Source organism: Microplitis mediator, chromosome 6, assembly GCF_029852145.1.
Source record: "Microplitis mediator isolate UGA2020A chromosome 6, iyMicMedi2.1, whole genome shotgun sequence".
NCBI lineage: Eukaryota > Metazoa > Arthropoda > Insecta > Hymenoptera > Braconidae > Microplitis > Microplitis mediator.
Window position 1 is genome coordinate 17,274,204 of NC_079974.1, and position 27,548 is coordinate 17,301,751.

The following is a 27,548-nucleotide window of genomic DNA, read 5'->3' on the forward strand; positions in this document are numbered from 1 at the left end:
CTTTTTTTATATAGTTTATCGTCTAAAAAAACATCAAAAAATTATTAGACGTCGGCTAACTTCAGTATCACAAAATATGCACATGTAGAAAATTAAAAAAACTATAATAGCAATTTTTTTTTTATTTATCGTTTTTGAAAATTCCAAAAATTATCAGGCGTTGGTTAATTTCAGTATCATTTTTCAATTCAAATTCATTTTCAGGCAGTGCCCCACACTTTGTTAAAATATTCAATGACCTTGAACTGTCATAATGGTATCAAAGTTTTATGAATTAATTAATAAAAAAATCAAAGCATTAATTGAAAAAAGAACAATTTCGCCGGGATAGATTTAAAAAAAATTACTCATAGTTGATATCAATTGGGAGTGAAACGAAATTTGTTAAATAAATTTCAGTAAAATCTTCATGCCGCAATAATTTGAATTTTTAAATTTTGTGGGCTAAAATTTATTTAAGAAATTTCGCTTAACTCCTAATTGATAACAACTGTCAGTAATTTTTTTTTAAATCTATATCTTGGCGAAATTGCAACTGCGCTGTTCTCTTTATAATTAATGCTTTAATTATTTTTTAATTAATTAATTAATTCAACTTCAATGCTGTTATGAAAGTTCAAGGTCATTGAATATTTTTAAAAAGTAGAAGGGGGGGGGGTCACTTTCCGAGAATGTCCTTAATTAGTAAAAAAAAGAAAAGTAATTAATAATTATATGTTAAAATTATTTTATTAATTAAAAATATAAGGGCGTTAATAGTCGGTCATCCCACCCTACAAATTTTTTTTTATAAAAAAAGAAATTAATGAAATTGAATTGGCGCCATAGAGGACACCAGTATCGAAATAATTATCGTTGTAAACAAGTAAAAAATAAGGTTTTGAAAACACAAATGACAGATAATTTATTGATATTTATAAAACGTGATATATTAAAAATATTGTTTATTAATTAAATATTATATAAAGTGTATAAATTAATGATTAATAAGTTTAATTATCTGTAACGCTGAATTAAATCGTCTGTGAAAAAATTAATAACCTAAAAATGTCAGACCAAGATCACGATAGTAGTGGAGATCGTGGTGATGGAGATGGTGCTAAATCCGACAAACTATTTACTTTGAAAAAATGGAATGCTGTTGCAATGTGGAGCTGGGATGTTGAATGTGATACCTGTGCTATTTGCAGAGTTCAAGTCATGGGTAAGTTTAATTACTCAAATATTTATTATTATTTATAATACGTGTTATTGGTTTATCATTGGAAAATAATATAAACATTTAAGTTTTGTTTTTATTAATCATTTTTTAAATTATAATATGATTCATTTGTTTTAATGAAAATTTGACGACAAGTAATCGATAATATTTTTATTTAAAATTAATAAAGTCAACATTAAAGGAAAATTTTTTTAAAAATACAAACCAAGGACTTGTTTAAATCCATGTTTGTATATTTTTTAAATATTCATGCAAAAACAAACAAATTCTCGAATGTAATTTTCCATTCGATTCATTATGAGATTATTTTTTAGCAAAAGAAAAATTGTAATGAATGTAAATGTAGCAGACAGACAAATTTAAAATTATTAATAAATAGAGTAAATAATTGATGAAATAAAATAAAAAAATGCGCATTTAAAAAATTTAAAAATTAATAAGAGCATTTTTAAAATTATTTTTAATTTTTTGTCTGATGTCTGTTACATTCACACTCATAGATTATAATAATTTTAATAAATTTTTATTATTAATTATCTTATAATTAATAATTAATAAAAATATATTTAGAATGGAGTATAGGAAATTTTTTTAAATGAAAAAAAACTAGGCAATTATAACGTCAATGAAGTTTTATTAAAATAATTTACAATAATGATTATAATTTATCTAAAAATATTTTTTTTTTGTACATCAAGATCATCTGAAAATATTTTAATAATTTCATATATTTATTCATCATATTTTCTATAAAAAAATAATTAAACTTGCAGCCTCTGTCACAATCAATACAATTAATAGAATAAGTATCGTTAATTAATTTTAATTAAAAACAAAAGTTATAATTGAAGGAATAAAGTAGAGATTCTAACAAATATATGATTCTGAAAATTTTTATGAGATTGCTGCTAAGGCATAAATTAAGTACACTTATAAAATTTCAACCTGTGATGAATTCAAAAAAAATAAAAATAGACAATTATAAAGGATTTTGATTCGATCGCATTGACTTTTAAATATTTCAACAGTCACTAAATTTAATAAGAATAAAAATTTAATATTGACATAATATTAACAATAACACTTACTACCCGTCTTTCTACACATATTTACATTTTTAAAAAATTATTATTAACATTTAAAGCCTCTATTTATATTTACAAATATGTTTTTTTATGCGTACTATTGACTAATTATTTTAAACGCTACTCATCTACATGCATTTGCATGAATTATCTAAATAGTTGATTGAAATTTATAAATGATTATTATTTTTAAGTAATTATACGTATATAATTAGTATACCCTGTTTTTAAAATTATTTTTTGTTTTAATATTTAAATAATTACGTCACCTATTTTCCATGAGGTAGACTCTTTAGGACTCTCGAATAACGAGATTTAAAATAATAATTATAAATAATATAAATTTATACTTATAAAATATTACATATAATTATTTTATCATATATTTTAATATTTAAAAAAACTATGTTTATAGTTTTATATAACTATAATCCGTATTAAAAAATATATCTCACAATTTAAAGTGAGTTTTTACTTTTATCGTCTTATCTCGCTTAACAATATTTATAACTGCTATTTGAGCAAGCTATTTAACTCACTGATTTAATAAATTTACAAGGAACATTGTTCCAATACTGCCATTCATTTTTCTCTACTAACATTATTTTAATTAATAATTATTCATATATATAAATGACACGTATTGCTATTATCATTGATAAGTTATCATCGGCAATAATTTTCCAAATTAAATTTAAACAAGAGAAAATCTGATCACTATAACTCTGAATCTCATTATTTATATTTTTTTTTAATATTAAAAAAAAAAATTCAAATAAATGCATTGATGGAGATATAAAATAATTAAAAAAAAGTTCTAACATGCTGTTGGCATAGGCCTCAAATTTGCAACAGCACTCATTCTTCTAACTGGTCCCGTTAATTTTTTCTCAATGTCTTCCAACGAACGTCCGCGAGTTTCCGGTACAAATAAGATAACAAATAGTAAACCAACTATACAAATAGTACCGTACATCCAAAATGCACCGGTTATTTTCATCAATGATATTATATTTTGGAAGGTTTTCGTTACAAGAAATGCACAAAACCAATTAAAACTCGTGGCAACACTTGCAGCACCACCACGTATTTTAGCTGGTAATATTTCACCCATCATTAACCAGGGTATCGGTCCAAATCCTAACGAAAATGCAACAACATAAATTACAATACATGCCAACGGCAACCAACCGAAATTAGCAACATCATAGTTGTTATCTTTCATGTATAAAAATGTACCAAGTGTCATTAATGTTATAATCATAACAACACTACTAATGTAAAGAAGAATTTTACGTCCTAAACGATCAATAACAGAAGTTGCCATAAATGTTGCACTAAAGTTTACAATACCAATGATAATTGAACTTATGTTTGTATCAATTGAGCTACCAGACTCGCTAAATATTTTATTACTGTAAAATATAACAGTATTAATACCAGAAAACTGTTGGAAAAACATCAACCCAACGGATATCATAAGTGGTTTAATGTGATTCGGTTTAAATAGTTCACCAATAGAACTTGATGATGAATTTTTTTCACTATCAAGATGAGTTTTTTCAACAGCGGCTAACTCTTCACTGACATCAACAGATTTTCCACGCAGCCATTCAAGTGATTTACGTGCACGCTTTGTTTTACCTTTCGACACATACCATCTTGGTGTTTCGGGTATCAATAATCCTAATAGGAAGTATATTACTGGTATACAAGCTCCCATGTACGCCAGCATTGACCAGTTCAAGTACATTCCAGAAACGAAACATATAAGGATTCCAATATTACCGCATGCTGTTGGTAATAAGCCCAAGACACCACGAACTTCTGGCTGTAGGGTCTCGCCAAGGTAAACTGGCAATACGAGAGATATTACACCTACGCTGAAACCACTCAGTGCACGACCCACTAGCACTAACCAGACATTTGATGCTGTTGCTATGAATATCCAGGCTGTAATCAGACAAAAAGGTAATGGTCAAAATAAATGCTGTAAATTATATGAGACTTAATGATTGATGTATGTACTTGAGAATTACTTTACGTAATCTATGTAAGTAGTTTATTAATAATTACATCCTTTGTCAGGATAAGTGTGATATTTTTTTCTTCATTACGAGTAATTTTACACGCAAAAAAATAAATAATAAATTTTATTCGGATTTTCATTCATTTTTATGGTTTAAAAAATAAACCTACGTCAAAGAAAGTAATTCATAAATAATGAAATATTGAAAGCGAAAAAGTATAAGAGTGATTCTCTAAAATATATTGATATGAAAAAAAAAATAATCACTGTTGGTCTTTAAATTTTATTGTTTGAAATGATAAAATACGTCATCTTGCCATGTAGGTATAGTCGCATCAGTAGTACTTTAGGTTAATTCTTTCACATACAGTAGAAACCCACAAACACAAGTAAAATTTTATTGTTTCAAACTATAAAAACTGATGCGCTTAAGATATACTTTCTACAATTTTAAGAAACTAATAATTATATCGTTGTATATGAAATCAATTGCTCGAAATTGAAAATTTTATTTATCATACTGAATATTTTTTTTACTTTTTTACTATAAACTTTGATGTTCCAAACAGCGAATGTTGAAACTGAGACGTTAAATTATTGTAATTTCATTTTTTTATCTACCAAACAGTAATTTCTATTACTTGTAACATGATTTATTTACATATAAACTTCAAATTTCATGATACTGAAGTTAGCCGACGTCTAATAATTTTTGGATTTTTTTTAAACAATAAATTATAAAAAAAAAATATTTCTAAAAATTGCACCTGCAGTTTTTAAAATTTTCTACACGTGCATATTTTTAGTTTTTTTTTTTCTTTAAATTTAATTGTTAAAAAAAAATTAAAAAAATTTTTAATTGTCTGCTAACTTCAGGACCGTTAAATTTCAATATTTAAATTAAGACTGTTATAATTTATTCTATAAAACCACGAAATTACTGTTTGAAATGATATTAAATTGTGACCACATTCTAAATTTTTAGTTATCAATTATTAATTTTTATGATTCATTTTTTGCGTAAATGTCGTGATGTATCGTTAAAATATAAAACAAACAAAATAATTAATAATTACCTGCCATAAATGGAATCGATGTTGCTAAAATGGTGTTTCTTCTACCGATGTATTCGATCAGTGGACCACCAAATACTCCACCAAACAATGCGCTCAGAGGCATTATCGATCCAATCCATGATTCCTAAAACAAATATTTTTTTGAATTATTTTATTATTTTGTTTGTCTAAATAAAATAATAGTAATTACGTTGGATGGTAATCAGTTTACTTAAATGTAATGATTAATGTCTTATGCAATGTATACAGCAAATATTATATAAAGTTAAGTTTTAATCTATATAAAGTAAAAGTTTTATCTTGACAAAATATTTATTAAGAAATAAAATTTTAATTGTTTAATTTAAAAAAAAAAATTAATTCTTCAAATTGTAAAATTACGTCATATTTGTTTTCAAAGAAATAATTATTTTGATTGTCAGTTTTTATCACATTGATGTAAATCCGTTATCAATCAAAAATAATTTAGGAAGTTGTGAAATTCCATAATCTTATTTGACTTTATTTTAATAATTATATATGACTATAAAAACTATATGATATTAAATATTTGTATTATATATATCTACGTTTTTTTAGCTTAGCGATAAATTGTAAAAAAACAATTATTATTTCGCGATAGTTGAAAAACAAAAAAAAATGAAATTATTTAAATGTCCAAGACCTGATTTTTACGTGTCAATAAATAATTCAATGCACGGTAATTTTATTTGAGGAAGTAAGTGAGGAAGTAAAATTTACAATTCACATCATGAATTTAAGATGAGTGTGAGTAAAGTGTCTGATGATCAATCGGTGGATTTAAAAAAATTTAAATGACCTTGGTGTGTAAACAATTGGATGATTAGTAGTATGAAGGACGTTGACGTCTGGTTAATGATAATAGTAATAATAATAATGTGTATTGTCTATCGTTTTATATTTTATTGGTGATTGAACAGTTAGTAACCGAGTTGCATGACATATTATTCCATCAAATGGTGTATTATTACGTCTGTTAAAGGCGTCAATATGTTTAATATACAACTCTATTAAACATTTGAATGCAAACGTCAGCCGGTGTGTGTCTGAACTACAGCCAATCACGCTAAACTACTGTCACTAATAGATAATAATGCGAGAGAATCAAGACGCGCCCCTGACCACGAGGATCAATTGACAACTTTTAAGGAGGTTACGAATCAAACTCTTCGATTAATCCCCACGTCAATGTCTTGATATCAATATTATTTATTGTTCTTTATTATTTTTTTTTAAAGATTTTATTAAATAAATATTTTTATGACAAAAAATAAAAAAAAAATTTACCATAACATCATCAAGATCGAATGGCTTTGTCTCTTTCATAGAAGGTAAAGCTGGTGATGTATAAGAGCTTGAAAATCCTATAAGCAATGATGCTATTGATACTGCAAATGCTGCAAAGACCTGTAAAAAAAATCAAATAAATTTTTTTTTAACTTTACTATAATTATATTTTTAAAAGATTTACAAATTAAATTATTTTTATAATCAGTACCTGTAAAAATGTACATTTTGCAACAGGTACATTGCCAGGTACTTCGATATTCACATGAGTATCAGCACGTAAAAGGATTTTCATTGTTTTAAATTTTTTATTTAACGTTTAATTAAAGTTACCAAAGTTATTTTTTTTTCTTTAAATTTAAAAACGTTTTAAAAAACTAATTGATACGCCTCCAAATTAGAACACACACATAAGTTTCTTTAGTCGATTAGATTAAAGAATATAGTTATCAAAAAAAATGACGAGCCCACACTATTATCACGAGTGGGAGCTTTTTGGTGCCAGAGCGACAATATAACAATACAAGACAATCAACACTTGTCGCGTTCCCTTATATATGATACCACCGACATTAAGTTTTCAGGGGGGCAACTCTACCACTCTTCGCGTCAAATGGCCCCCTTCTATCTCTCGTTCATTATTGTAACTCTTCTTATATATAAATATATATATACGTATATATGTACATATGTATGTATATCTTAATATCTATTATTCTTACTCTGTCGCACAAACTTTTTGTCTCTATACTATACGGTTTAATTCCACGGATTCGTAATGCAACGTCCCAATGTCATATATTTCGAATACTGATCACGTATCTTCATGGAATAGTGAATATAATAATACTATCAGCACCACATCTGCCAGAATTTAAACACTGATGCGAAAATTTTGTAAAAATTAATTCATTTCTTTTTTTTTTATTTAAATGCTTTCTCATATATTTAAATGTTATATAGTCTTCATTCGACTTCGATAATGATACTGATTTTTTTAATATTCACTTTTGCGCTCTTAATAAGTATGAGCGCATGCTCATTTATAAAATTGATCCGATACCTAAGTAATTTTCCGATTTCAAATCCATTACAATAATGAGTTTATAATTATGAATTGTTTTTTAAATTTCAAACTTGAATAAGATTTTAATTAATTCTGTAGAAAATTTCACGAAATTTATTAATTTTTAATAATAAAATTTTTTAAATATATTTATACATATATACATTATTAATAACAGGAATTTAATTATAAAAATTATACTCTACTAATTTAACGTTTCGCACTTCATCGAGTTTCATTATATATTAATATATACAATATTCCAAATACAGATAAATTCTACTTATAAGTAACCATTAATAACTGGTTGGTTATTGTATAATTATGTTTAATTATTATATTAATTATGCAAATTAATTGTTGAAAAAAATTTATTTATTTGTAAATTGTCGTTAATCTAAACTTCTTTCGGAGTAAATATGAATCTTTCAATAGAGAAGTGAACGAAATCTTGATGGGAAGCTAAAATATCAAAGAATCTAGTATATAAAAATTTATGACATGACATTGATAAAAAATTCACGCAGACAAATAAAATAAATATAAGATTGTAATCAATGTAAATTTTTAAAAGTGTTAAATATATAAGTAAATTAATTGTGTAATAACGAACCAGTTATTAATGATTATTACTAATAACTAGAATTTATGTGGAAAATTGTAAATAATAGAATCTGGTTATAAGTTACATCGAACGCTCTACTCTCACGTCAATTTAATTTTTTATGAGTGTAAATGTAGCAGACAGAAGACAATTTTTAAATTACATATAAAAAAATTAAAGAATTAAATTGATAAAATAAAAAATGCATGTACTGATTGTAAAATTTTCTAAAAGTTCATTTTTTAATTTTTTTGTAAAAAAAATTTCATTTTATTATTTAAAAATTTAAAAAATTGTCAGATGTCCGCCAACTTTACTGTCATCAATTTTTTCCTTTGAAAGAGTGCAGACAGAAACATTGCTTATGACCAGATTGTACTGTATTAATATAATAACTTATAAGAACCCTGATGAAGTGCTAATAGAGCACGAAACGTTGCTGAATTATAAAAGTTTATATTTTTTAAATCAAAATTTCTGCTATTAATGTATCAGATAAATGGTTCTGAAATTAGCAAACAATTAAAAATTTTCGAATTTTTTTTCAACTAATTAATTACAAAGAAAAATAAAATTTTAAAATATGCACATGTAGAAAATTATAACAGCTATCGGTGCAATTATTTAAAAGAATTTTTTCTTTACAATTTATCGTTTTGAAAAAAATCCAAAAGTTATTAGACTTTGGCTAAATTTAGTATCATATTAAATAATATGAATGCTGATTTTATAAATTATTTATGTAATTGTAAAAAAAATTATATCGGAAATGAGTTTAGTAAACGTAATGAGAGTAAGTTTGTGTCAAAAGAAGTTCAAGGAAATATAGAGTACAGAAGGTTTTAGAAAATCGAGGCCAGTAAGATGGCCAAGTAAAACAACTTTAATGAAATTAAATAAAAAAATAAAATAAATATCAATGAGTTTAAAAATAAAAAAAAAATGAGAGTAAAATATTCAAGACAGAACAATTAGCAATTCATCTAAACATACAGCATTAATACATATGTTCTGAGTTTAATAAATAATATCTATTATAATTGAATATTAACCTTGATATTAACTGCATAACTTCCTTTCGGTACCAGATAATTATATATTTTTAAACAAAAATAATAGACACTGATGTCATATATTTAAAGTTAACTAATTATTTTTTTGCATTCAATGTTATATTTACAATATGTCAAGTGTTTTTCATTTTATTCTTATTTTTAAATAATGATAGTAAATTATTTTGTTCTTTTAAAAAATTTTTTAAATATTTAAAAATTTAAATTAGTAAAATAAAATAATTTATTGAATCGGACAATTATTGGGATTAAAAGTATGATAAAAAAAAAGAAACTCTCAAAAATAAACATGATAATATAAAAATATCAAAGGTTATTGTTTATCAAATAAATGCAATTTTATAAAACGCAAATAATTAACTCATTTAAACATAAATACAAATAATTAATATCTATAAATAAAATAGTTAATTATTGTTATTGTGAAATATCAATAATAAACTTGATTGTTCTACCCTCGTGATTAAAAATTGTTATTTAGTTCATGATATATCAACAGTCTTAGATATTCGATAAGTAAATATGAACTCTAAACAACTCACAATTGAATTAATAATAAATTATAAATAATAATATTGAACAGTTCAAAGATGATTTTAATTTTTTTTTTAAATAATTATCAGTCTTACATTTATTAATCAATACTTGAGTACTATTTAAAATCTTTTACGTACTGATACTACGATCGTATTGGGCTGATCATATAAACTTTAGACTACTTTCTTTTCAGTAAAACTCACGGAATATAAGTAAGAAAATTAAATTAAAATACATAAATAGTTTGTTACCTGGGATGAATACCGGAATATATCTTGAGGTTTTGGTTTTTTGGCATTACAAGGTAATGAAGGTGATCTCTGGAGAGCAATGTCTTCCCCATTTCTTTTGTTGTCCACTAAAATATCCTGTTCCTCGATGACAACCTCGTTGTCCATGATTAAAGGCTCCAAAAATTTATAATCAACAAGAGTAATGTCTTTATTATTGGGACTATTTATTTTTGACTGCAATTCACTTCCGTGTCTTAGATTTTCGGTGTAATAATGTGCCTCTGATTGTTCAAGATCGTAATTTTTATTCCTAGTTATTGTAATATTGTATTTTTTCTTGTTTGTAATAAGGGCTTGTTGGCTGTTGAAAGGACTCGCGTTTGTTAATAATGTTGAGTTTGATGAACAATCCTCGTGCATAGACGATGAAGCCGAATTTCCCAGGGATGGAACCCAGGGGAGGTATTTTTGATGACCTGGTTGCCCCTAAAACAATTTTAATTAAATTATTAAATTATAATACTATTAAAAAAAATATAAAATCTATTTATTATTTATCAAAGAAAATTTTAATTGAATTGAATAATAAATTAAATTAAAAAATCAATTCAATTTTTTTTAAATAATTTAAATAATTATTAAAATTTTGAAATTAGCGACGAAATTATTTTTAATACAATGATATCATTTCTCTAATATATAATATTGTATAAAAAAAAAAAAAAAACAATTAATGAACTTACAAGAATCCAATAAAATATTAAGAATAAATTAAACAATAGAAATGTGAGCTTACGATTATAAGAAAATGAAATCAAAGAGAAATGACAAAGTGTGACTATATATATACATACGTATTATCAGCATAATTATGAAAAAAAATTCCAATATGAAAGACATAGATTATAATAACTGACCAATGAGAATATTTAAAAATTAATAAATAAATTATAGAGAGTATGAAGACTCTGTGATTGATCGACGTAAATCCCCCACAAATAATCATTTGATAACCCCTGAGGCGAACTTTGTTAACTAAACTTTGAATACGTCTTTTGGTAATTACAACAGATGATAGCTAGAGACCTCTATTATTGTACTTAAATATTAAATTTATTTATTTGAAGGAAAAAAGTTTTATTTATTTTTGTCTATTATGTTAATTACAAATTATTTTATTTAAAATTACCATATCGAGCTCATTTATGAGACTTTCTTGATGACTGATTTTGGAGATGACTTTTAACATGTTGTTACTACCGTAATTATAATATTGTACTAATAATCATCAGATATAAAACTAGTTTTGATACTTATTTCTCTTATCATTTATATTTACAAATTAAAAATTATAAAGATGCATCTGAATTATCAATCACGTGAGATAAGTCTTGTACTCTAGTCTAGAGGTAAAATTCAATTGTATGCATAAGTTTTAAACGTGACTGATAAAGTCAATTCTGTATAATAATTTCTTAAATGACTTTTTTTTACTCGATTAATTATGAATTATAATATTCATTTTATTTTTGAAATGGCTAATAATTTTTTTTCGATACATGATACTTTTCTTTCATTAAAAAAAAAATTTGTTTACCAATGTTCGATTTATTTAAACAGATATTGTGTCATTGGAAGAATGACCTAATTAATAATCCGTTATAGTTTAAGCGATTGAAAGAGACCCCGTGATCTTATTGAGATGATGGAAGAACGTGGGTGAGAAGATAAAATTTCGTATTTTATTTCATCGATTTCTTATATTTTATTTATTATATACACGCAATGTTGTCGTGATAAAGTGATTCATATAATTTATATCGTTTCTTAATTTTTTATTCATTAATATTTCAAATCTTGCTGTTTACTACATTGATAAAAAATAGTTATGATTAATGTTTGGTTATATTTATTTTACATGAAAATTTTTCAGATATTTTTTATTTGAACTATTGCTCATTTATTTAAAACTGAATAAAACCAGTTAGAGATTTAATAGTTTTGTTTTCGCAGTTTTTGTTAAACAAAAAAAAATTATGCCATTAATTTATTTTCATGAGTTTTGATTTTTTTTTATCAAAAAATAAAATCGTAATAATTTTCTTTAGTGCTGATTATTCAGGTGGTTTCATTTATTACTTGTTTAAAATTATTTTTCTTTTGTTGGAATGAAGAATAACAGCAGCCATTAAAAGTAAATATTCAAAATAAATTTATTGGTTTGTATGTCAACAGTAATTATTTTTTATTATAATATTGTGATAACATTTTTTGTGCCCGTTGACATGACTTTCATCAATTTGACAATAAGTTTAATGAACTAAACAAAAATAGAAAATTTAGTATCTCCACTGGATTTGTCTGAAATTTTTTTTTGATAATTAACGAGACTCCGATGATGTCATTCCAACTTACATAAACTGCGGTATAATTATTTACTTCCATGCCAATTTTCTGTAATTTATTTATTTTTTTTTAATTCACTAAACGAATACATTTTAATGTTTTACCTTTCAAAATAAGTAACAGTACTTTAAACTAATGTTCCATTTTTAATTGTTAATTTTTAACAGACTCGATCAAGTCAATCCTAAATTTTTTTTTATTTTGATTATTTTCTAGGCTGTTTTTAAATCTTGTAGAAATCGGTAGCAAAATTTGAATTATTTTTTTACAAAATTTTCTAACATATATGTATGTTTAGATAGTATACATTAATGCATAGTATTATGACTACATTATTTAATAAGAATGTGATGGAAATAAATAATAGTGGAGGTTTTCCCCAAAGTATGGAATTAAATTTTTTGTTTAAAAATAAATAGTTTATAAATTAATATGAACGTAATTAAATACATCATAAGTATACCCAAGTTGAAATATTAGACGTAAATTGAATGTTTTAGACATTAAAAATTTAAATTGACCGTTTTGATTTAGTTAAAACGTAGATAGGACTGTCACGAATCCAAAACGTAATTAAAACCTATTTAGACCTACAATAAGGAAATATAAGCATACCAAAAATTGTATCATCAATTTTGTACTTCTGGATTATAATCACGTCAATTCCCAAAAATTTTTTAGTACGCGCTTCTGGCTCCTAAGGCAGATACCGGAAGCCATAAAGGCGTAGCAAAAAATTCGGACCACACAGTGAAAAAAAATTGGTAAAAATTAACACAGAACTGTGTGTTAGAATAACATTTTACACAAATTTTTATGTTATTTTTACATTATTAATTTGTGTAAAAAAAATTAACACAAAAAAATATTAATATTCTCTATTATCGATTCTAAAACTTTAACTCATTAAAATTCTATCTGCAACGCTATTTATATAAAATTAATGTATATAAGCTTAACAAGTGACTACGGTAAATTTAACACATTCTTTGTGTTACTTTAATGAATTAACACATGCTCTGTGTTAAAGTTACATTTTAAAAGTGTTAACACTTTTGAACAGAAACACTGAGTAAATGTTACTTTTGTTTCAATTATTATTTTTTTGTGTTAAAAATGAACTGATTAACCAATACAAAAGCAGTACGTGAAATTAACACACAAACATGTTAAATATTTAACTTAAAATTTTTAACACAGACTTTTTCTTTTATACAAATACGAAAAATTTTTTACTGTGCATCTGAGGTCACTTTGAAGATGGAAAAAAAATTCCTATCCTTGTTTAACTTTTTTTTAGGTTTTATTTACATTTTATTAGATTCGTGAGACGAAGTTACATTTTGACTCGGATAATTTAAATGTTATTTTTTATTTCTAATACCCAAGTTTGGCTACTGGATTTAATTTTTATAATTACATTTTTTTAGTTAAATTATAAGCTGTTTACTTAAGCAATCAATAATTGATAAATAAAATAATTATTTCAATTTTTACAGTAGCAATAACATATAACAGGATTTTAAATTATTGCAAATACTTTGACAAAGTAATTTATTATTCTAAAAAATTACAATATTATATAAATCACGAACTTTCTATACTCAATCTGATCAACGTGATGACAATATTACAGTTTACTTAACAAACGAATAAATTAAGTCAGTAATTATCCGTTAATGTTCGTATTGATATCATAAATTCTTAAAAAAAATTCTGCCCTACCTAGTACTGTGTAATCATACTTAATCATTTTGAATGGTTATTACATTTCTATTCTTAAACTTGAATAAGAAAAAAAAAAAGTGTCTCTAGGTCAGTGTCGCAAAGTTCATTCATCGGGTTTCTTAAATCACATTTCATACTACCGTACGTAAAATAAAATAAAAAACAAATATATATTATATATTATATATATACATATAATTAAAAATAAAAGTATGATGATCATGTTGCTTGAACAAGATCAGCGAGAGCAAGTGTAGTGGAAAGTACCAGAGAATATAAAAAAAGAAAAAAAAAAAAAAACAAAGAAGATGCTGGCACAATCTACGACTCACTGCGAAAATATCTCGATTCAAAATAAACTTTACGGTTTTAAAATTGTTTACTACAATTTATTATTAAAATACATTGAATTGAATTGTTATAAATAATTATGATTCATATAAATAAGATATTTAGTCATTAGTATTATTTACAAAAAAAAAAAAAAAACGCGGAAAGATTTTTTTTATTTTAAAGTCTTACAATTTTGAGTAATTTTAGGACATGAAATTTTTTAAAAAATATTATTAGTATTGTAAAGTAAAATTTACTTTATTAAAAAGAGTAAAAATTTTGATAAAAATTCATAATTTTTAAAAATCAGGTGTCTAAAATAACTGAGTAAAAAATTATCCGTGTATTTTAATTAAAAAAAAAAAATTTAATTTGAATTTAAAATTGTCGGTAATTTCAATGTCTACATGTATCGATAATGTATATATATAATATATACTAGTTTTTGCACACATGTATCGGGTCGACGATCTGTTTCTCCTTTCAAAAATCTTTTGCAGTACTTTTCCACTTCTGCGATACACATGTTGTAGAGAGTGTATAAGTATATATTTATCGACACACCTTTCATTCTATTCCTCAGTCAAGCAAATAAAAGCAGCGTAACATTAAGTGAGCTCAAATGATTGGGGAAACGAATTACGTACCAAGATGTCTTGAATGCAAGGTTGTTTCAACTTTAAAAATAATAAAATACGGGTGAAATGTCGTGTTAAATTACTTAATAAACACGTGGAAATTAATACCGCGTGTCATATTTAAAATAAATATTTTTCTATAGTCGAATAATAAGTATTATACATATGGGTATCAAACAATAATTTACTGTCATTTTCATCGATTTTGGTATTAACGAAAATCTATTTTTGGCTTATTATCGATAACTTACGATAATGACGCGAACTATCATTTAATAGCTATTAACGAAACCGAAAAAGTAGTAGTTTATATAAAACATTAATTTATATCAAGTTCTTTGTTTGCTTAAGAAAAATCTTATTTTTTTTATTGACCTTTCTATTGAACCTTGACATTGCCTTTTAAATAATTCATTGTGATACCTTATTGATTAAATAATGAAAAAAAAAAAAAATCAATGGTGATGATGAAAAATCATTCTATATAATTAGATACCAAAATACAATTAGAATTGAATTTTTTTTGGAGTAACCAGAAAAATATTTGAACATTAAAAGCAATATCGGCCTGTGGCGTAGACCCACGGAAACGCATGGAACTTTCCAGAAGCCCGGCAGGAACCAGATAAAGTCGAACATATCGCGAGACTTCTGCGCGAGAAAAGGATAATTGGGAACAAACGTCGACTTAACATCATCTGTACACATTTATATAAAGATTCGCATCGACACTGCCCTACCGACCAAACACTATAATTTAAATTTAAATTAAAACGTCAAAACTCCGTTATCAAAGTTCGTCATTACTCAAATTATAATTTATGAGTAATCATGGTTATCAATTAGTGATAATAAAAGAAAATAAATAAATAAATATAAAGATGATATACATTAATTCAACTTACATTGTTCGATGAAACCAGACATAGAGGCCACGGTTGCATTATCTGCCTCCGCGTAACCATTTTTGATTTGCTGCTGTTATCCATTATTATTAATTAATAATCACAAATTAAATGTTTTTAAATAATTAAACACAAACAATAACGTTTATTAAATTTATAAGAAACGTCCACTGTTGCTTGGTTGCCGGTTGGTAAGTATAGTGCAGAATGGTCTTCCACGTTCTATCAAGTCTACGTAGAAAATCTATCCTTGTCTTACTTATGAAAGTCTCTATTTTTATTCTCTTTTTCGTATGTACGTCGCATTTACTTGTACCGGGCACTTGTATCGATATATTTATAATTTTATTTTATCTATGCATATATTCATAAATATGTACATGTGTGAACCATTGCAAACTTAATACAGTAGCGACATACGACAATATTATGACAATTCGATAACCACACACGTGCTTATGTTTTGACAGCTATTAATTTTATTTAAAGAAAAGAAGTCTTTCTTATTTATATTTAAAATTAATAGCGTAAAATGTTCTGTGATGAACAAATCGCAAAAATAAATGATAGTTTATAATAAAATATATGAAATTTATATTCGATTGTAATTATTTAATTGAGTTGAGAAAGTACAGTCACGTGCTTTCTATAACGTATTTACTCTTCAAGGGTTTTTGATAACTGTTGAACATTTTGCTAAAGGATTTGACTTTTATATACTTCTGTTGCGAAGAACTCGGGACAGGCGCCAGAAACCCTCGGCAATGTTCGGACAATCTCGACCAACCGTTAAAAGGTGCTATGATGTATTTTGTATTAGAGTGGGAGAAATTTATAACTTTATGCAGTTATATATTGTTTAAATATTATTGATATATTAATGGTGGGAAATTGATTATTATTGATAGCAAAAATATTATTCGAGTGTCTTCGCGAAATGTCAATTAATTTATTAGGTGTCATTGTCGACTTCATTCTTTAATTTTATATCTAATTGCCAAATTTGTTGAATCATTTGAAACTTTATTGATATTTTATCTTTTAATAAGTCAACATACCAATTATTTAAAGTAAATTAGTTATTCATTAACGATTTAAAGTTTGCCATTAAATTCAATTTAAATGTAACGCGTAATTGTATTGCGTCATTTTTTGTTCTTCGTAGTTTTTAGTATTTTTCTATAAAAAATATCTGTAAAAATTAATTGTTTCTACTTTTATATTTATATAATTAAATATTCGAAAAAGTTTTTATAGAAAACTTCTCCAAATTGCTGATTTTTATAGTGACGTAAAATAATTTAAAATTGGGCGGAAAAAATCAATAGGACGAGAGTTCAAATTAGTGCGTATTTACCTAAACTGGTTGAATTAATTACTCATAATTTTTTTTTAGTGTCAGATATTTTATGAGTATTGTTTTAATTTTTCGAATAAAAATTTAAAAAATTTTATTCCGTCAGAATAAGAAAAAGTAAAGTTTTTTTAAAATTATTTTTTTTTGCATTAATTCATTTTTAAAAAAACTTATTCAATTGTATTGGCTTATTAGACTGAATTTAATTCGAACTCATCCATATTCATAATTAACAAATAATTCGTGTTGCTGTTAAAAATTAATGTGTAAATCTTAAGATGACAAAAAGAAAAAATATAATTTTCAATAAAAAAAAATTTCAGATTTTTCATATTGTATGATAAATTGGCTGAAAAAAAATGTACATGTATTTGAAAACGTAATAAATAATTTCATTTTAATGTTTGTAAATTTAGATAACCGATAAACCGAACCTTGGGGAATTCGCAGCGACTATACTTATGTTCTCAACGAACGACCTGGATGATTATTTTTTAAACTCATCTAAGCTTAAAAAACAAACCTTGATGACTTTGCACTGTGAAAGTTTCAAATGAATAATTTTTTATGATTATTTAACCAGTTCATGTAAGCTCAAATAACAAATCTCGTAGGATTTGCAAATTCCCATAAATGATATTTATTTAAATTTATCTTTTCAAGAACTTGCGCACTGTAAATTACTCAAAGTTTGTTGTGTAAGTTAAAAAAATAGTATTCATTCGTTGGGAATTAGTGTTCCACGGTCTGCAAATTCTATAAGATTTATTTATCGCTTATCCGAGCTTGTGAATGTTCAAATAAAATTAATTATCTCTTTTTCAAGTACACCTTTACTTTATAATGATATATTCATAAATAATAATTAAAACAGCCCCCATTTTTTTTATTTTTTTTGGTGAACATTTTGAAAAATTTGTAAGATTTCATGTACCTGAAGATCGGAACGTTTTTCGCGCAACGAAAATGAAAACTTTATGTAATTTGGCTGGTTAAGGGGTAATTCGGAGTACTGCAATTTTCAGCCGATATACTGGCGCCTATGCGAAACATTTCAAAAATTTAAATCTAGTAGATTTTTTAAATTTTATTTTGTTTTATTATTTTCGTTCTACATAAAACGTTCCGATCTTCAGGTACATAAGATTTCATGCACGAAAAAAAAATTGTTGTTCTAAACCACAATATTGTAGTAAAACATTTGTAGTAGCGAGTATTCCATATGTGGTAAAGGATACTACATAAACAGTACTGATTTTACTACACGTGTGGTTGAGGTTATTCCAAGTTGGAGTTGGCATTTCTTTACTCCAACTTGTAGTAACCTCAGCTACAGCTTCTGTTGCAATTACAATTTTTTTTCAGTGTGTTATATTCTTCAATTTTTTTATTCTTTAGGTACAAGGCTTCGGTAGGATATTTAAAATGTACATGGAACTTTAAAAAATGTGTGGAGCCCCTCTTATGCATATAACTCTTTTATTTTTTCATTAAACTTTGCGTACGGTGTTTTTTATGATACTTAAAAATTATTGTGCATTAATTGTTTTAAAAATTATGTAAAGTTTTCATTGTAATAAGTTCTTTTGATTGTCAGTGAAACTTAAATCGGTTTATTTTAATGTTCCTGAAGTTTGTAACGTTTTTCGTGCAATGAAAAAAAAAAATTACAAAGTAAAGAATCTACTAGATGACTAAATTTTTGAAATGCTTAAGCCAACCCCAATCTCCGGAACTACCCAAGTCGCCCTTAAGCAGTCGAATTACATAAATTTTTTTCATTTTCGTTGCGCGAAAAACGTTTCGATCTTCAGGTACATAAAAAATTTTGGGGCTAGCCTATTTTTCTCTGATGTTCCTCGTCAGATTGATTTTAAACAAAGAGAAATTTCCAGTGAAAGCTTATCTTTAATTTATATTTTTAACACATTATTTTTTCAAACGACATAATGACTTTCATTTATTATAAACAAAGCTTTTATAATTTATTTTAATCATAAACATATTATTTATGATTTATTTTAAGAATAAATACTCGTTTGTAATTATGATAATTTGTTTTATAAATAAACAATTATATTTATAAATTTTTTGACAATATTAAATCGATAAATTTGATTTAGATTCAATTAATTGCTTTGTAATTATTGACCCATCATTTATAAATAATAACGAGACATAATTTTGACAAAAATAAGAAATATTTTAATATTTAAATGTTTATAATTTAAACGTAATATGATATAATTTGAAAGTTTTAAAAATAATTTATTGCAATTACCCAATTGTTGTTTTTTTTTATGATAAAATTATTTTCAAAATATTTTAACTGAAATTTTTATTTTTAAATTATCTCATTTATCATTAGTCATTTTAGTTCATTTATGTCCATCTATAGTTGGACTCTCACCATTTGCTAGAAATACTTTTGTATGTCTAGGAAGACAATTCATTCTTGTAAAATGATTTATTGGAATTCATATTGTACATTTTCTTTAGCTAATTTTTTTAAGTGACAATTACAGTTGTTCTTAAAATTTATTAGTTCTATTCTTGGTAATAATTATTTTGTACTATACACATGACATATATCTATTTATTATTTCTTTTATTTCATAAATAATTGTTTTTTTCATTAAAATAATAATAAACAATATTAAGGTGTGTAAAGTAAAAAGTCTTAGCAATATTAAAGTGGGAATAAGGGATAGAATATGCTCTTGAAGAAAGAATCTCTAATACGCTGATTTTTATTCACTATTTCTTCTTTTTTTTTTAGTAAATCCTTAATATCAATATGATTTAGTACAAAAAAAACAAACATTGATTATTGAGGCAAAATGGGCTATCCTAAACAACAATCAAATTTAAATAATTTTCTTTTTCTATTTTAATAAACTTGCGGAATGAACGCGAAGCGGATTATTTTTTATTTATTAAATTCCCTCGGAGTGAAATTTATTTCAAAAAAGAGTTTATTTTACTTATGAAATTTCGGATCAGACTAAAATTTACTCTGAAGGATTTCTGTTTTAATATTAAAATTACGAATCGAAGTAAATGCGGATTTCAAAAAAATCCACATTACTCCGGAATCGCACCATTGAAAAAAAACTCTATTTACATTATTTATTTCAGATTGAACTAAAATCTATATTCACTCTCAATTTTTCGCAGCGTATCCTAATCAAATTTTCAAAAACTGACTATCAACTTAATTAAGCAAAATTATTATTAGGGGAAGGGGGGCAAAAGGGGGTAGGGTAGGCAAAACGGGGTACCCCCAAAATTTTATAAAAAAAAATTTTATATTTTAAATGGTTTTTAAACATTTCAAAATCACTTCTGTAAATATAATTAAGCGTTACTTTGAATTTTTTTTGGTAAACTTTTTCAAAAATCAATTGTCAGTTGAAAAATATTAATGACGTTTGTTTTATGACAAAAACTATTAAAAATTTTTTTTCTTCTTTTGTCTCCAATAAACATGTAAAATATAATTTTTCTTCATGTAAATTACTTACAAAAAAATTCAACTTAATCAAATTCGTTTAAAATCCAGAAATTTTTTTTTTTCCTTTTTTAGGGGGTACCCCACTTTGCCCGCAGAAATGAAAAATTTTTTTTTTCAACGGTATCTGAAAATTTCTTCTATTTACTTTGAATATCATTAAAAAAAAAAAGATTGAGCGTATGTGAGTCCTCGAAAACTTAGTATTTCCTTAAGTACCCCCTTTTGCCCCTCCTTCCCCTATAATAATGATGTATGCATTATCGAAGTAAAATTTTTTTTGACTAAGTATTCCAAAATACTCCGTTTTCTTTTCTCTAAAAATTAAAAAAAAAAATATGATAGGAGCTTATTCTGTTTTCCTCACCTTCCCCTAATTATTGTAACGTAAATTAAAAGAATTTTAAAGTCAAACTTTCGACCCGGACGTCACTGAATTAATCTCGAAAACTCCGGTTGGAATGCAATTAAATAATATACAGTACATTGCGTTATGTCATATTGAACATATATAACCATTTACAAGGGTTAATATAATGGTCAAGTAAGGGCAAAAGGAAAAGACCTCAGAAAATTTCCGAAATCTTTATTCTTTTTATTAAATTATTTATTTATCATAAACTACTTTTTTTTATTATTAAGAAAAATGACCAATATTTTGTTTACATCTCTTAAGATGAATCATCGTTAATACTTATTTTATTAAACGAGCAACATGTTTTAGATGGAAGGGAATATTCCTAAACTCATTTAATTCGTCCCATTGCTGGAGCCAATCGATAATTGCTCGAAACAATACCAGACCACCAATCGAAAAGTTTCCATTGATCGCAGTATTTATTATTCACTTAATAAACTTTTATTTTTATTTATTTTGACGGTCACATATATCATAGCAATCTAATTCATATACTTCTTTATACTATCATAAAGTAATCAGGGTAAAATTATCATAATTATCACAGAATACTTAACGTCTATATATTATCATAATGATTATCAATCTTTGCATTGATCTTTATTTAATTTTACTGATTATTTTTTGAAAAGTTTCCATTTATATTCAATAATGTAATAGATAATATAATTTGATAGCTTATGGGCTACATTTGTTCGAATCTTTATTATTGCAAGTATGGATTATTTTTATCTTATCTTTAATTCAAGTTCATTGACTGGTCTTGACAAATTTTTTTTCTAAATACAATTTTAAGAATTTATCTTAAAGTATTTTGATTTTTGATTATAAAAAAATTTTTAAAACGGTTAATTCTGCATTCTAGCCTTTAAATTTTTTGCTGCTTTCGAGATCTATAAAAAAAATTAAACAGAAAAGAATAATTTTTTTAATGTATAAGATCTCACAAGCGAATCGTACATGATTTAAATATTTTTTTGTTGCATTTAGAAAAAATTATCAAGATTTAGATCTGATAAAATTTTGATATTCAAGTTTCTAGGAATGCAGCTTTTTTTTTAATGTTTCGTAGAATGTTTATCTAATTAATTTGAATAAATAATTAGTTTTTCAATGATGAATTTTATTGGTTGCTACAATAAAAGTTACAATCGGTTCGTTCGTTCAGAAAATATTACTGAATAATATTCAATACACGCAAAAAAAATGAATCATGAAGATTCATAATTGATAACTAAAAATTTAGAATGTGATCACAATTTAATATCATTTCAAACATTAATTTCGCGGTTTTATAAAATAAATTACAATGAAATTACAATAATTTATCGTCTCTGTTTCAACATTCGCTGTTTGGAACATTAAAGTTTATAGTAAAAAAGTAAAAAGACATTCAGTATGATAAATAAAATTTTCAATGTCGAGCAATTGATTTTATATACAATGATATAATTATTAGTTACTTAAAATTGTAGAAAGTATATCTTAAGCGCATCAGTTTTTATAGTTTGAAACAATAAAATTTTACTTGTGTTTGTGGGCTTCCAATGTATGTGAAAGAATTTACTTGAAGTATTACTGATGCGACTATACCTACATGACAAGATGACGTATTTTGTCATTTCAAACAATAAAATTTAAAGACCAAGAGTGACAATTTTTTTTTCATATCAATAAATTTTCGAGAATCACTCTTATACTTTTTCGCTTTCAATATTATATTTTATATGAATTTCCTTCTTTGACGTGGGTTCATTGTTCAAGCCATAAAAATGAATGAAAATCCAAATAAAATTTATAATTTATTTTTTATGCGTGAGAAAGTAGTTTTTGTCATACCAAATTTTTAACTTCCCGCTAAGAAAATTGAAAATTTTTAGAATTAATTAATTGTATGAATTACGTTGGGTATTCGAAGAGGTTTGTGCAAACTATAAGTCTGATTTAATTTCAATAACATTTGGTAGAGTATATATTAGAGTGGTCCAAAAAAAAAAAGTTTTTTGGCTATCATTCCAAAAGCTTCTCTAAGGTATAAAAAAAATTCCCTCCAAAGCGCAGCTTGATATCTCGGTTCTTCAAGAAGCTCAATACATTTATATTTTCCCATTTAAATAACACGTAAAAAATTTTTTTTTACGTTTTCATCCGGTAAAACTACAAAAAAAATTTTTTTCTATATTTTGCATCAATCATACTTGTAGGAAATTTAATTCTCTACAAAAAAGTATCGAAATAGTTTTTTCGTAATCCTAACGGTTAAAAAGTTATTGAGCTTTAAGTACTCGTTACTAAGTAAATTTGAAGGAAGATAGTTTTAGAGCAACTCTTTAATGGAATTGACATCATTACTAGATAATTTATTTAATTTTTATAGATTTGAAATAATTTTAAACTTTTTGAAAACTTTTTTGGTGACTGCATGTATTTATTTCGAAATTAATCAAATTCTAAACTTTTTATAATAATTAAATAACTTAATAATCGTTTATATAATTATGAATAATTTTTCTTATTACAATTTTGATATTTTTTCCTATGATCAGCAACTATTTGTAACAGATATTGTTTCTGTTCTTCATCTTTTGTCCCAAATTCATTATATTTTTCAATTAAAGCTAGTACTTGCGGATGGATACTGAACTTAATTTTCTTCATATCTAATTAAATTTTCTTTTATTGCGAATATTTAAAGCTCAATAACTTTTTACCCGTTAGGATTACAAAAAAACTAAATCAATACTTTTTTGTAGAGAATTAAATTTCCTACAAGAATAATTGTTGGAAAATTTAGAGAAAAAATTTTTTCGTAGTTTTACCGGATGAAAATGTAAAAAAAAATTTTTTACGTGTTATTTAAATGGGAAAATATAAATGTATTGAGCTTCTTAAAGAATTGAGATATCAAGCTGCGCTTTGGAGGGAATTTTTTTTATACTTAAGAAAAGCTTTTGAGATAATAGCCCTTGAAAAAAATTAAAAAAATGTTTTTTTTGGACCACTCTAGTATGTATAGTTTACAAGTCAATCGAAAGTGATTTTTTTGTTTTTCGAGATGTAATTAATCTAGCTATAGTGATTTTGGAACATGTTTATTTCAATTTTTGTTAGCTGGTCGAAATAGTCCAGCATCACTACGCCTTGGTGGAAATTTGTTGGAATTTTCTCTGAAAAACTCAGTTCTAGAGATTCTAAAGTCCTAAAGATTTTTTCAAAGTTCTAAACACTTTTTCAGAGTTTTTCAGAGAAAAGTCTGAAAAATTTCCACCAGGGCGACACCATAGAATTTTAAACAACAATAATTTTTTCGGATGCTCCGCCATTTTTTTACACTTTGATTTCCAAAAATCCACAATGGAAAATTGAAAAATGATAAACTCGCTTATTTTAAATATTTTACACTTATGACACATTGGTTTTACGATGCAATGAGAATTAATTAAACATATATCACAAAGTAATGAATAAGGAGGCTCGTTGCATATTATATTGATTTATCGATGGCAAGGTCCCCCATGAAAAGGTTAATTGACTATCTATTTTGCCTTGATACAATCATTGTATGACGTCTTTTATAATCAATTATAGAAAACATTGTTTTTTTTAATACTTGTACACTACTGTATTACGTTATACGTAAAACAAAATAAAAGAAATACAATTAAAGGAATACAAAATAAAATGATTCAATGAATGTTATGTATCGCTATTATATTGCTACAAACATACTTATATTGTATTGTATACATATATATCATTGATTCGAATCTTCTAGATCATTAACAATGACTTGTATTTAACACATGAAACATCGTCTCTGGTTAATTGAAACCGAATGGAATTTTACCACTCACACAAACAGTAATATCCATTACCGTATTTAATAGCACGATATATAACTTATAATATCTTAATAACTATCAAAAGTCAATTAAATATTTATTTTTTTATCTCGATACTTTTTTTGTGTTATTAGGCTGAATTAATATATATACATAATACACATGTATATATAGGAGAAGGTGGGGCGCAAAACGGGGTACTTAAGGAGATACTAAGGTTTTGGGAACTCAAATTCGATGAATGTTTTTTTTTAATGATTTCTAAGTGAATAAAAAAAATTTCACCTGCCGTTATTAAAAAAATTTTTTTTCTTTGCGGGCAAAATGGGATACCCCTAAAAAAAGGTGAAAAAAAAATTTCTGGAGAATAAATAAATTTGATTAAATCAAATTTTATTTTGTAAGTAATTTACATAAAGAAAGATTACATTTTACATAATTATTGGATACAAAGAAAGAAAACAACTTTTTTAATGGTTTTTATCATAGAACAAAAGTTGTTAACATTTTGCGACTGACACTGGATTTTTGAAAAAGTTTAACTTACTTTAAATTATTAAATTTTTATTTTTGACTTCAAAGTAGAATATTAAATTTTTTTTTAATTCCAAAGAAGATATTTTAAAAAATGCAATTATATATTGTTGAAAGCAATAGATCAGAATATTATTAAAAGTTAATTAAATTTCAAAATTATAAAAATTGTAAATATTATCAAGTTGATTATTGAAATACATCTGACGTAATTTGACGCTGGGAGTTTTTTTTTATCGTAAATTGATAAGAAAAAAATCAAAATGATTTCATACTTTTTTTCCCAGAAAATTTGTCGGAAATAATAAAAAAAATTCATAATAATGTTCAGTTATATTTACAAAAGATTTTTGGAATACTCCAAAAACAAACTTTTCTTATAAAATTTCGGGGAATCCCCTGTCCCCAATCCGTTTTGCCCCTCCCTGTATATTTATGGTCGTAATCTAAAAAGTTAATTTCTTTTATACAGATAATATAATTTAGTACAATAGGTGATTAGAATATTGAAACAAATAAATGAGAAAACATGAACCCACTATTTAATAATTTTTATTTGTACTTGTATCAAAGACAAACGATCCATGTCATGTTATTTTAGGTCAATGTGTTTCATTTATTACATCTCATGTCCGTTATTTTGTATTACATATTATTATCTGTTGTTCTCAAGCTCGATCGCTCATAATTTTTTATATAATATTAAATCAATGCATAATCTCATACTTAAAAAATAAAATTAATCCTGTTCAGGCTTCCCCAGCCCGTCATAAAAATGTCTGAGGATTTTTTAATCGACAAAATTATCTTTGTAGAGTAGTTATTATATTATTATTAATTTATTTATTTTTCATATTTACAGATGCCTGTCTACGTTGTCAAGCTGAAAGTAAAAAAGACTTTGATGGTCGTCAAGACTGCGTTGTAGTTTGGGGTGAGTGTAATCACTCATTTCATTATTGCTGTATGTCACTCTGGGTAAAACAAAACAACCGATGTCCTCTTTGTCAACAAGAATGGTCTATTCAACGAATGGGAAAATAATTTTTTTTTTTTATTACATTATTTCATTATAATTCATTTTACTAATCAGGATCTTGTATCTATAAATTTAATAAAAGAAAAATCGAATTAAAAATTCTAAATTTTACTGTAGATAATTATTGAAATTATTTTTTTTTGTATTTAAGTTCAAAAAGTAATGAAGAATTTTTTAATAAAACTATTTACTCAACAATAATTAATTAATAATAATTTTATTTGATTACGTCTTTAAGAAGTAAAACAATATTTTTTTTTTCAGTTATAGTTGTTCTTAAAATGATTATCTTATCAAATGAAATTTTAGTAACGAAACTGAAAAACAAGTGAATTACCTTGCGGCATATTAAATCTTAAAAAGTATCTTTAATAATTGTGAAATCTTTAAGATATTATCATTATCATAAAGATTATTTTTTAAGGTGTTACGTACGATATACGATTTTTTACAATTAAATGTTTAAATTACGAAAATGATATAATACAATAGAAATAATAAAATAATAAACTAGAAATTTAATAAATTAAACGATTATTTTTAAGTCTTTATTAGAAAAAATAAAATATAATTACAAACGAGTCAATGACCCTCAAGTTTTTTT

At 25.0% G+C, this 27,548-nt stretch overlaps 2 protein-coding genes across 4 annotated transcripts; one reads left to right on the forward strand and one right to left on the reverse strand.

Annotated features, from left to right (window-relative positions):
- The first annotated feature begins 812 nt into the window (after positions 1-812).
- Positions 813-27,145, forward strand: LOC130669373 (RING-box protein 2). The gene is made up of 2 exons (XM_057472233.1): positions 813-1,204; positions 26,768-27,145. Exons 1-2 carry the CDS (start codon positions 1,048-1,050, stop codon positions 26,947-26,949), a joined length of 339 nt encoding a protein of 112 aa, XP_057328216.1. The 5' UTR covers positions 813-1,047; the 3' UTR covers positions 26,950-27,145.
- LOC130669372 (facilitated trehalose transporter Tret1-like) lies at positions 1,837-16,920 on the reverse strand. 3 transcript variants are annotated; one of them, XM_057472229.1, is made up of 5 exons: positions 16,244-16,920; positions 10,252-10,719; positions 6,721-6,840; positions 5,413-5,536; positions 1,837-4,260 (listed from the first exon to the last, which is right to left on the reverse strand). In XM_057472229.1, exons 1-5 carry the CDS (start codon positions 16,325-16,327, stop codon positions 3,125-3,127), a joined length of 1,932 nt encoding a protein of 643 aa, XP_057328212.1. In that variant the 5' UTR covers positions 16,328-16,920; the 3' UTR covers positions 1,837-3,124. The 3 variants fall into 3 exon arrangements, with proteins under 3 accessions (XP_057328212.1, XP_057328213.1, XP_057328214.1); XM_057472230.1 differs by lacking the exon at positions 16,244-16,920 and adding an exon at positions 10,977-11,071; XM_057472231.1 differs by lacking the exons at positions 10,252-10,719; positions 16,244-16,920 and adding an exon at positions 6,932-7,279.
- Positions 27,146-27,548: the final 403 nt, after the last annotated feature.